Source organism: Tachypleus tridentatus, chromosome 2, assembly GCF_004210375.1.
Source record: "Tachypleus tridentatus isolate NWPU-2018 chromosome 2, ASM421037v1, whole genome shotgun sequence".
Lineage (NCBI taxonomy): Eukaryota > Metazoa > Arthropoda > Merostomata > Xiphosura > Limulidae > Tachypleus > Tachypleus tridentatus.
The window spans coordinates 96,200,694-96,213,668 of NC_134826.1; the positions used below are offsets into that span (position 1 = coordinate 96,200,694).

The window sequence follows — 12,975 nt, forward strand, 5'->3', positions numbered from 1 at the left end:
AACTCATTCTCGGTAGGAGCTCTCCATAACGGTTTAGCTGTATCAATTTTTTTGACACAGCCCATATTATGGCTTCTACATAATAGAAAAGGCACTTCTAGAATAGGCTTAGAATGACGTTATTACTGGTAATAATACAAATATTCCATTGCTAATATAAGGTATACACTTTAAAAGGTAGATATGATAAGCATATACCTCACAAAAACGAGAAGTGGGCAAGAAGATTTATTTTCCGTAAGTCGTTAAACAATCCACGAAACATATTGGTAAGATTGGGTGACATGCTGCAACCTTATGCTTATCTCTTTCATCAAAATAGAGGCGTGTCTTTGACATTGGGAAATACGGTAATTAATTACGTAAAGTTCTCTATTCCTTAGTTCCTGGAGGACTAAATCTTACACAAAAAAGTGTTTAGTTACATATAAAAACTGAACTTTGTGAAATATGATTTAAATAATACTGTCAGTAAGATAAATTACATGAACCCCCAAACATTTTTTTCAAAAATCCAGTGCTATGAAATTTAATCTTGAGCCATTTTAATTACAAACACTGCATACATGCAATGTAATGTATCAAATTAAAAGAAGTAAATTTTATTAAATACATTGTAGTTATACATACCATAAGAAAGTTGTCAAGCCATGGCCTGGCTAGCATTACTATCTACTATGCCCCTAATATAACTATCTACTAGAAAAATGTATATCTGGAGTTTCGAGGATTAAGCAATAGCAACTACAAAAAACAAACTACACTGTATGTAAAACACGTAAGGTTTTCAATTTGAATGCATATTTATGTAAAACACAAAATACAAAATTGTGGATCATAGTTTCTTCCTATATATAAATTTCCAATGTAATCTTTCTATATGAATTTAAAAATTATTTGTCAAAAGCAAACACTGAAACATAATAACAGAACAAGGGTGATAACAAACCTTTATCCCCACAAACATACTAACACATTACACTGATACCGTTTTTATGTAACTCTTACTTTCATAGTCCATAAGTGTATGCGAAATGTTTTCTGACCCACAAGAGGAGCTGAGGTCCACTTCCTCTGGGTCAATTTCTTCTGCTGTCTACAAAAAGAACAAAATGATCATGAGAACATAGCTTAAAATTCCAATGAATGTTATTACTTTTTTGCTAAAGTTTTCTCACCTGCTCTGCTAAACCTAAACACATATATCTTAGAAAAACGTTTTCTGTTTGTTTTGGAAATACATATATATATATATATATACTAATTTTAATGATCAGATACAACTTCAAAAAATATTGATGTTTCAGATGTTTCTAAATATGTATAGCATTAACTAAGTGTAAAGGGCTAATACTTCTTTTCTAATGTAGCTGGTTTAAATTACTGTAAAACAAATAAAAATATGTATCATAAATATTTAATGATAGGATAAAAGATTTCAAATTAAATTACATGTGTGAAAATGGTGTGTAATATTTGTGAAAATTACATGGTCATTCAGTTTACAATTCATTTGATTAATGAAGTTTTATTTAGTTTTAAATACAATACCTGAAAAATGAAAGAGGTAATCTAACTTTTTAGGACAGAAGTGTAAAAAAATTGATATTAGAAAATACAAAAAGGAAAAGTAGTACTTCACAAAGCAGACGTTTTCGTCATTTCTAGATAGAGTATAAATCATATGCTTTTTTATTTTTACCTTTACCTATAAAATTATTTTAAAGTGTAAAAATTCCAAAACAATTACTCTTTTTGTCAGTATGTTCTTCCTGATTTCCTGAATACTGTCGTATAACACTCGAGAGGCTTCTATGAATCCATTCTCATTTAAATCTTCTGGAGAGTCACTGGATAGAGCTTTCAATGTTACCTCAACTTGGGATTTAAAGTTATTTACAACTAAAAAATGTAAAAACCAAAGAAGAAGAAAAATTAATATATATTGAAAATTAGCTATACAAATAAGAAATTATAATTCCCATAAAACACTAATGTAATACATGAGGAATACAACTGATAAACGTGTTTAGTATGTAGAAAAACAAAAATAAAACTAGTCTTTTGTATATTTATACTTCAATACAATTAATTGTGATAACCACTGAAACTAGCATATAACACTCCTGCTTCCTGTTAGGTAGAAAAATCCTATTGTATTGTACGGACTTTCATGCCTGAATGACCTTCTCAATGCATTTTAGTCCCCCTGAAAAGGAAGGTCTCTCATTTATAAACAGACAAACATTACCTGGGTCTCCCCAAATCTAACTGTCAAGTTTGGTACTGCTAGCTCCAAAACTGTGGGAGGAGTTTGGTAACAAATAAATTCACACATACAATGTAAATGCACATTGGACATCCACACATTGATGCACTATAGTATAGTATTTATACTGAAGTTCTATCATCAAAAAATCTCTTTTGGATTGTAATTAAATTTCTGTTTGATGAAGCTTGTTGGATTTAACTGTACTCACCATTTTCTTTCAACCAATGGACGGACTGTAAAACATGTTGCTTGTATCTTTCATCATCATATTTATCCATCTCAGCTGTAACAACATTACAAACACGAAGAGCTCGACTTTGAACCTGTGCAGCAAGATAATCAAGTAATTCTTGGTCATTGTCTTGAATAGCTGCCACACATTTCTTCATATCTTCTATTAAGTGATCTTCTATATTTAAGACAATGGGAGATTCGTACACACATTAGATTATTTTCAAAACAGTTAGTATCTTATTTTCTAAAATAAATATGTGCAAGTTACCTAAAACATTCATCAATTACTCATAAAATTAAAACCTAAACAAGCAGGTCTGAAATCCTTAGTTAAATTAGTTCAGATATAATCTCTCCTAATTTTGAACTACTAACCAGATGAAAGTCATATTAAGGGTTTTATTGACCCTAGACTTTTCAACTTATAGAGACCCCCTCGAGACAGAACCTCTACATGCAGTACATTTATAGTCATAGCTTGAGGCCCTAGGCTTCAGCCCAGTAAGCCCATGCCTTAATTGGAAGTTGAACCAGACGGAAAATAGTGAATCAATTCCAACTACTTGTCATAAGAGCTTTTCCTGGCTCTCAAGTACTCATGAAATTGGCTGTCACTTTTACAATGCACCAACAGCTGAAAGTATTGAGCACATATATCTTCATATATCATGAATGCTAGTTCACTTATAATAACTTTCAAAACTGATACGAAAAGACCTGACTCCTGGTTTGTTCTTTACAATTTTTCAATCAATTTTTTAAAAAAAATATTATGAAAGTAATGTAGTCTTCAAGTTCTAGCCTACCTCTGTCCTGAAAGTAGTACTATTATATACAATGTACACATTTCAGCAGTCAGTATTATTACTATACTATACACATAAAATTCCAGTTTCTTTGTATTTCAACTCTACACCTCACTCATGCAGATGATGTTTGTTTCTTCTTGTCGATATCAAGCAGTTCTACTTTTATTTTGTCTGATATTCTCATGCAGTTCATTTCATAGTATTTTTGTCATGAAATTAGTGTATAACTAATATTGTTATTTCTGTACGTTTCTCATGCAATTTGTATTATTTTTCATTGAAAAAGGCTGTGTAATAGTTATTTCTATTGAAAGAATAAGGCTTTAATGAAATTGAGTGGAAGTACCCCACATACTTACAGTTTGTAGTCTTAATACATAGTAGTAAATATTGTATGAATATACTTGGGCTGATGTGAATATAGTTGCTATAAGGAATAATTTTAAAATGTCCATCTAGATACCATTAAAAACGACAGATGAATATTTATTGTGTATATCTGTCATACGTATTGTGACATCTTATTTTCATTTTAACATTTTATTGTTAATTTTTACTTCTAGTGTCTAGATCTTATACATTTAACGTTCGTAACATCTAGTTTACATTTCATACTTGGTCAAGTCATTGATTTTAGCTTACAACTCTGAAGTATACTCTGAACTTCTTTTACTTCTAGGCTATATGCAGTTATATAGTTACTTGTAGTTCTACATTTTATTTTATGCAGCAGGGAATCTTTGTTTGTAGTTAAGCACAAATCTACACTACCCTGTTATCACCAAATGTTCCAAAATCTGGTTTACAGTGTCATAACATTGCAGGCTTACTACTGTGCTACTAACTGGTGGCAGGAAATACGTATAGCTCTCATTTTTCAATTCAATTAAGTATTGTTTACATTTTTCAGCATTTTATTTTTCCAACATGCAGTGAATATAATTTTCAGCTGTTGTCCTTAACTCTCAGGCAGTAAGTGTTGTACATTTACAGTGTCATGTCTTAATTTAATGCAGTTGTTTTCAGTTGAGGAACTTACCTAATACACACTCTTTCTTATTGTTCTAATAAATGTAGTGTAAAATTTAACTTTGCAATATACATAGAAAGCAAACAGTCATACTTTTTAAGATTAAACTGTAAATTATAGGTTTTAACAAAATCAGTTTTATGTTTCTTATTATCTCCTTCATACCTGTAACTGCAAGAAAATCATCTATTGTTGTAATGTCATCCACTGCTTCTGTTAAAATGAATACCTGATTCTCCCATACTTCTTTAAAGGCATCCATATTTTCCTGAGCAACTTTGGACTGAGGACGGGCAACTAACACCCTTGCAGCTTGGATAACCTAAAGAAATAAAATTCTCTTTAGAAATTCCAGAACAGCACAACAAAAAGATTTGTCTAATTCATGCTTCCTGCAATGATATTTACAAAAATATATGATGTGCAACTACACAAGCAGTATCAAAGAAACTACCAATTTGCAGAAACAAAAAATTAAACTTACATATGGATTAAAAAGCCAATACACAAATTTTACACTAGGTACCAAATTTAATCTCAAAGACTGAATTTAATTAAACATCAACTTATATGTACAACTTACTTAATTTTATGCTGTGTTAAAAGTGAGACAAATGATCTAATGACCATGCAGATAAATATATATTAGTTGCCTTTCTTAATCTTAAAACATATAGATATTGCAAAAGAAACACAAAGAATATTAGCATACACATAAGCCACCTTTGAACCAAATAGGAAAATTATAAATACAATAAATGATATAGAAGATTCCTACATAGAAAAATATTTATAAAAAGAATCAAATTTATAATAAACTATGCTTGACCCAATTAATTAAATGTTTTCCAAGTCTTATTGCTTTTTATCTACTGGGTTGTTCACTGTCCTTGTTTAACAATAGACATACTAGCATTCTTTTTATGCAAAAAAATATGCTTTAATAAATATTAATCATGTTATTCCTCATAGTCTGGTATAAATGAGATTTCACCTAAATCATGGTTTGTAAATAAATAAATATTAATAATGTTATTCCTCATAGTCTGGTATAAATGAGATTTCACCTAAATCATGGTTTGTATGAGGTTACCTAGTATTCATGAAATCACTTTTTCAAATATATTTATTTTTTTAAAGTTACCAGCTGTTATTTTTATGCATAATATTTTTAAAATAATCTTTTTAATACATATTATATAACAAATATACTGGTATAGTTTTCAGAAACTGTCATTTTGGAATAGCATCCTTGGATTTAAAGCTTAAGGTTTATTAATCATACATATTTAAATTCTTGTTTTATTAATTTGAGACCTCTAAAATTTACTGTTATAGATATATTTCAGGTGACATAAATTAGAATTCACTTACCTTAATACTATAAAAATGCAGATAAACAGAAAAGTAGAATGCAATGTAACTACCCAGTTTAATAGTAACACAATATTTTAAATATGTGGGTAAGTTTAAAAACCTATTTTACTTTTAATGAATTCAATCTTGAATTAATTCTGCAATATAGTTAGAAAGTACAATTTAATAAATCAAAACTGTTACTCATCATATTTATTTTTGTTCACAGTTATAGTGTAAACAGAAAAAGAAATCGCAAAGAGCGAAAACATGTTATTTTTATAAAATTTCAGATTATATTATTGACATACCTGAGGATACAAATTGTCTATCTGCTTACATGCATACTGTACCATTTTTACACCTTCTTCATTCTTAGACATTGAACATGCCATAGCAGCAACCTGGAACAAATTTATGTGTAATTATAGAAGTAAATATTTCTTTATCAGTACAAAAGAAGATGTATAACAACTATTACATTGCAAAAAATATATTTGTAGTAAAACCTTAAATGACAGTTGTGTTAACACTGCTGTTAAGAAACTGGGTATGGAATCATACCAGTGAGGGAAAGACTTTTTAAAGAAATTCAGGATGTTTTTCTATACTATGTGGTGAAAGAGGCAAGTAGATGGATCAATAGATTAAACCACTAAAGAGGACATGGTCATAATTGTTGAGATAGGGGAATCATCTGGGGAAGAGTAGGTATTTATTAATTTAAGTCTCATATCTTTTTACATTAACATAAATTAAATTTTACTTGCTAATTAATATTCAAAAAGTCAATTCTTAAGTTGTGCAATATGATTTGTAACATAGTGAATAGAGATAATGAGCTCAAATGTAATATGGGACACACTTGGGTAATAAATTGCTTTTAGTTCAAGACATGTTCCTAAAAAGTGGAAAAGGAAAACAGATATTATAAAACACTTTTTTTGAAGGCATAAAGGAGAAAACTGGGGATAAATGCCATAAGTTTAAGAACTTTAAGTTTCTATATAACATTTTAATCTTTATACAATGATAGGAAATTCTGAGGTTTTGTTAGAAAGGAGATCAAAAAAGTGTTTATTGTTTGATTTGGTTGGTTTTAATCACAAAGCTATACAATGGGCTATTTGTATTTTGTATCAAATCTCACATTTTAGCTTGCAGAAAAAGTGCTATGAGAAACAATTGGCTTTTAATGTGAAAACTTACAACATGTACAAATGTCCAAATGAGTTAAAGAATCAGGACTAGACAAGGTTTTCTTTTCCACTGCTTTTAAAATGTTCAAAAGTCAAATGTGAATGCCTATCTCTATTATTATTATGCCTGTATTTAGTACTCAGGTGTCCACATGAAGACTGAAGGGTTGCTAATATTACTCTCATTCTTAGAGGAATTTGTACAGTTTGATAAAAGGAACTTCATGAAATTAATCTGTGAAATATATATACGTACATATAGTGATTAAAGGAGAATGTCCACACAGATTTACTTAAGGAAAACCTTAACTTATTTATCTGTTAACATTTGAGGATATTACTAGTTATTTGGACTTATTATACTAACAAATTTTCTGAAACATTTTGATAAAGTACTACTGATAATATTAGCTCAAAAAGCCACACTGGTGAAAGATAGGTTTTGATTAGTTAATTGCAATTGGTTGAATATAAAGCAAAAAGTTGTTATTAACGGATTTCAATCAAACTGAACTTTTGTTACTTATGAAGTACCTCAGGTGTCAGTCTTTACTTTATTTTTTCCTAGTTACGTAGAAGCATAATTGTAATAAGCTAGTAAACTTTGCTGATGAAATTAATCTCTTGGGATGTCGAGGTATTACAGAATACTTGGATATTTTTTTAAGTTGGACAAATGTTTGGTAAGATACATTTGATCATAATAAGAATAAAGCAATACATATAGGTTATGAAATGGTGTAATTAGTTAAAACTGATAACTTTAAGTGGAAAGTTATCAAAATTGGCTATTTGTGCCCAGTCTACTACAAGGAAACATAGATTTTTGTAAGTTAGAAAATTAACCACTGACCCACCAATAGTGAGTATGCAACAACAGACTTGAAGGACCAAATGTTCCTTTGTTCTCCATATATTATATAGAGTAAGAATGAGAAAAAATATTAATATGGCAATAAGAGTACATGTGTATGAATGATCAGCACACTCATATCTTTAGTGATACTGTAGAAAAACTATTTGCATATATTGTGGAAGAGATAAATAATGTGGTGTCAAAGGCAAACTGTTGTGAGAGTGCAAAATCAGACAAATAACAAGGGTGATAATGTGAGAGTGAATAATATATTAACTAGACTACCAGTGTGAAACAATTTGTAAACCATAACAGTAATATGAAGTAGATTGATAGTTAAATTAAATATACATACATTATATGATATTCTAAAAATATTTTGTGAACAACTGTGTTCAGTTAAGACCAATGAAAAAAAGAAACACTCAAAAGTACGAAACATTGAGAAAAGATGTAGATTTCAGGACTGAATAGCCATGGTAACAAAGGCAAAACACATGAGAATGAACTAATAAAAAAGAAAAGTTTGAAAAAAAGCCACATAAAGTGAAAGGCCACATAATGCCAAAGAATTTAAGAGTGGCACGTTCTGAGTTAAAGGGTTGAGCAGGGAAAAAGAAGGAGGTAGTAAAGAAAACAAAGAGTGGATATGCTAAGAAAGATATGCAGAAAGGCATCCATCAGGTTAATTATGACTATTTGCAAAACCAGGTGAAAAAAAACGTACATTTGGTTGGATACAGATGGAAAAGAAATGGGAAAAGAAGTTAAGAGGATTGAGAAAAGAGACCAAGGTGGTGAAAAGGAACATGACTGTGAGTAGAAAGTGAGAACAACTGCAGGAGAAGAGATAGATACCCAAAGAATTGTAAATGTGTGATAGTCACCAATAAAAAAGAGTGGTACATTAAAGTACTGGTAGAGGAAAGACAAGAAAAAGAGGTTTTGAATCTGGAGTGGGAATGTGAGAAGAATAAAGATCTAGATGAGGTATAGGAGCACAGAGCAAGGTACAGAAAGAAGAATCAAAATCTGGAAAGATACTGAGGACAGAAATTTTAATGACAGTAATTCGAGTCACTAGGGAGAGAAAGAACATAAAAGACATTCGGGCAAAGAAATGGAGCCAGGAGTAAAAAAAAGAGGCACATAAGAAGAAAAGAATACAGGAAAGAAGAAAATAATCTAATGTGTCTTGACTGTAAAGAAACAAAGTATGGAAGGATAAAGTAAAATAAGTGGAATGGGATAAACAAACAATACATTCCTACAGGCAGACTTAGAGAAGGGAATACCACAGGTAGTGAGAAGAGGATTAGAAGAGGCAAAAATGTGGAACTGGAACTGAAAACAACAGTAAATGGCATGAGCCCCAAATGAACCAGCCTTAACCAAAATGGTGCTTCAGGCAGAAAAACAATTGTCACCCTACACATTTCCTATAGTTTTCATCCTCTTTATTCAATTTCTTTCTTTCATTGACTTCACATTCCAGGTTCTCAACATTTTCACATCATTTCATTTACATTCTTGATAAAATGGTATATTTATATATGCAACGTATGAAATAACAGGTCTTAAATAATTATATAAAACTAGCGGGTATTACTGAGTACCCCCAGGCGTTTTTTTGGGCATGCCTTAAAAATTGTATTCATACAATCAATAATTTCTGTGAGGGGCTTTTTGCACAACCAGACCAGTCAGTTGTGCCCTGGACAGTCACTTGGTTCAGTCACTGGCCCTAGCACTAGCCCTGAGCCCTGATCTAACCAGATAGATACCATAAACATGGAATTTAGAATAGGAAAGAAAGCAAGTTTACATATCAGGATAAAATGAGGCATAAGAATGGGAGAAGACAAGACATATGAATGTGAGAAAAGAGCTACTGGAGAAAGAACAACAATCAGGAAGGAAAGACAAGATAAACCATAAGAATAGGGAGTGGTAAAGTGAGAAATAAATATAATAATAAAGAACACAAGCAAGGGATAAAGAAAAGAACAAATCTGAGAAGCAAATCCAGAGAGAGAGATTGAAAGGTTCAAGTTGTCTTATGAATAATAAAGTACTGCCCATAACAAATTAGGTAGTCCAGTAGAACATTGTACATTTTAGAGAAGTAGGCTTACTAAATATTAAACAAATAACTGTAATGATTTGACAGTCAATAAGCCTACAGATGCCACAGCTCAAATAAGTCCTATGTGTGAACAATGTTATACATTCAGAGCCAAATATAGATCATCATCTTTTAAAAATTCATGATTAAAATTAAAGCTTTTGAAATTAAAGCTAAAGAAAACAAAGTCATTTTCATCAAAATTACACTGATATTTCAAATTGTGATACTTCATGTTAATTACCTTGCATTTATAATAATTAAAAGCTTTTATATCATCAGCAAATTTAAACAATCTACTGACTCTTCATTTTTCTATATTAATGTTATAAATTAAAAAATAGCAAAGGTCCAAACATGTACCAAGCTCTAAGGCATCCCACTCATGACAAGAATTCAGTTTGGCTGAACTCCATTTATAAGAACAATCAATTATCTTCTATCTAGCCAGACTTTTATCCAATGAACCAACCTATCCCTCACACCTGCAAAGATAGGTACTTGTACAGAATTTCCCTACTAACACTCATCATGTTATTGGAGAAATTATTTACAAGTACCCAAAGATAAATTCTGAACAATTCTTTTATTTGTCACATTGTTAAATACTTTCTGAACATTCAGATTCCTCACATCCACATCTGTACCTTCATCTATGTAAGCAGGAACCTCCTTAAAGAATGCTAAAATATTATGTAAGCAATATTTTTCTCAGTGAAACTGTGGTGACATCCAACAATATCTTAAACTTTAACTTACATTGTAAAGCATATTTTATTGGGTTTGCTAAAACTTTTATCACTGCTCATTTACGACTAATAGATTTACATTTACTCCTACAGTTTTATTACTTCACTTGAGAATAAGCGTAACATTAGTCAATGTCCAATTTTCTAGGACTTGCTCTTTATTCAAGGACAAAGAAAAAAAAAGTAAATTGCTCACCAATCCAGTCCATAACCCCTTTTCAAAATCCTTAGGTAAACCTCTTATAAATTTGATTTCCTATAATCCTCTAAATCTCACATTATTTCAGTGAATTTAAGTTTTCATATTTATATATATTTTATATAAATATATATCACGCAAAGAAAGTAAAAGTTATACCTCAATTAATTTTTCAGCATGTGCAGTAAACATTTCAGCTCTGATTTTCATTTGTTCCATATTTCCATCTTTGGCAGATTGAATCAAAGCTAACAGTGGAAGTTCTGTTTGCATGAAAAAATCTGATACGTTATCACCCACAGCTTTCCTCAGTTGTCGACGGAGGTCACCAGTTTTACTAGTTATTACTTCTACTGCTGAATGAAGAGATTCTGAGGGCTTGGCACGTCCAGTCTGATAAGAAACAAGATAACAAACTAAAACTAATTAACAAATTAGAAAAGTACTACAGATAAAACCAAACTATATAATTGGCCTTATCTCAGTAAATATGTATCTACAAAAGATTAAACCAAATGATTTTTAAATCTGAAGAATAATATGACTCTGCAATACATTTGTTAAAATAATTTATTGAAAAAAAACTTCATTATATCTATTATACAAGCTCATTAATTCTTTCCTATTATGACAATAAAAAGAGTGGAAGAATAATCTGAGTATTCTGGAAATGAAGGAAGAATCACAAATATTTGGCAACCTTGGAAGATGGTTACAATCTACAAGAATTACTCATTTTAAGAAATACAATAAACTTAGGAGTAATATATAAAGGCAGAACTCAAGTACTTAAAATTCTTAAACATGTTTGTAAGAACATAAGTGAGAAAAAGATATTGAAAGTTTTAATCCACTTAATAGTGGCAGATCAAGTGAGCAATGATAAACAAATCTGGAAGTTTAATGTTAATATTCATAAAAAAATTTCACTTACAAAATTCCAACACAAAGCTAAAAATTCTTGTTAAAAAATAAAGGATGACCACGTGGGAAATGAATAAATGTAGATTTTTTTACAAGTGCTATTAAGGTCTAAAATACTAATTTGTTTCTACAAGCAACTAGTACTGAAAAACTAAGTCTAAAAGAAACCCTAAATGTTATAGTATAGTTGTATGTATTGCAAATTTAAAAAATTTTAGGTCTCTATTTTCCATCACATTTGAAAATACTACATAAATGTAGCTTTGTATACATGTCTTTCAATAGTTACTATGATAAAATATGATTAGCTTAATATAGCAAATTTCTATATTTATGCAAACCCTATCAAAAGGAAGTTAAATAGGTATTATCATTCAAATTTTTTTATTTCTTAAAAAACAGTTTGTATCAGATAATGAACTTTATGGTCTCTCCTTCTTGTAACTTGTAAAAAACTGATTATATGAATTAATGTAATTTAGTTAACATTTTATTTCACTAAAATTATGAAAGTTTAAGCTGATATCTAAAATCAACTAATTAAAAACATACATCAAACAAAGGATTCTAGTTATTAATAAATACTGACATTAGCCATGTATTCAGATAAAAGTTCTTGCAAGGCTTGGCGAACACCATTACATTCATTAATTATTCTCTCACGATGCTCATCCCGAGTGTTTGGGTAGTCTGCAACCATGGCTGCACTGCGAATGATACTTTCTAGCTGTTCTTCAAGATCAGTGCGTGTCTTGACCTCATCATATGATGCAGGGTTCATATCAACCTTTATCTGAATCAAATAAATATAAATACACTTGAGAAAGAAACTTTTGTTTTAAAATTCCTATTTCAGAAATAGATTTGTAAAATATTCAAGCCTTGTCACAATTAGTATATGTCACATAATTGACATTTAATCCATCTCATTAAATGCAAACAGCTTAAGATTAGATGATTTAGATGATGGAACAAGGATTCAGTGAAAAACATGTTAATACTGAAACAACACTACTATCTAACTAACACATGATTTTAATACAATCCTGCATAAATCTTCAGTTTTCCAGTGTGCAACCAATATGCTAAAAACAAAAAGAAAAATATAACTATAAAATGATAAATTTTGGGAATTCAAAGAAATGATTGATATCATTGTAAAAAAAAATGAAATTAAATCATCTATACTTTCCAGACAGTTAACCTTGTGATATGAAACTTA

General features: G+C 30.1%; 1 protein-coding gene across 3 annotated transcripts in view; it reads right to left on the reverse strand.

The window, feature by feature from the left end:
• The window catches only part of LOC143244624 (catenin alpha-like), a 61,677-nt gene that overhangs the window by 27,069 nt on the left and 21,633 nt on the right, over positions 1–12,975 (reverse strand). For all 3 annotated transcript variants that reach the window (XM_076489643.1, XM_076489642.1, XM_076489644.1), the window contains 7 exons: positions 12,343–12,546; positions 10,989–11,222; positions 6,013–6,105; positions 4,511–4,667; positions 2,481–2,681; positions 1,751–1,902; positions 1,009–1,096 (listed from right to left, as the gene is read on the reverse strand). In XM_076489643.1, coding sequence (XP_076345758.1) covers positions 1,009–1,096; positions 1,751–1,902; positions 2,481–2,681; positions 4,511–4,667; positions 6,013–6,105; positions 10,989–11,222; positions 12,343–12,546 — 1,129 coding nt within the window. The remainder of the gene's footprint in view (positions 1–1,008; positions 1,097–1,750; positions 1,903–2,480; positions 2,682–4,510; positions 4,668–6,012; positions 6,106–10,988; positions 11,223–12,342; positions 12,547–12,975) is intronic.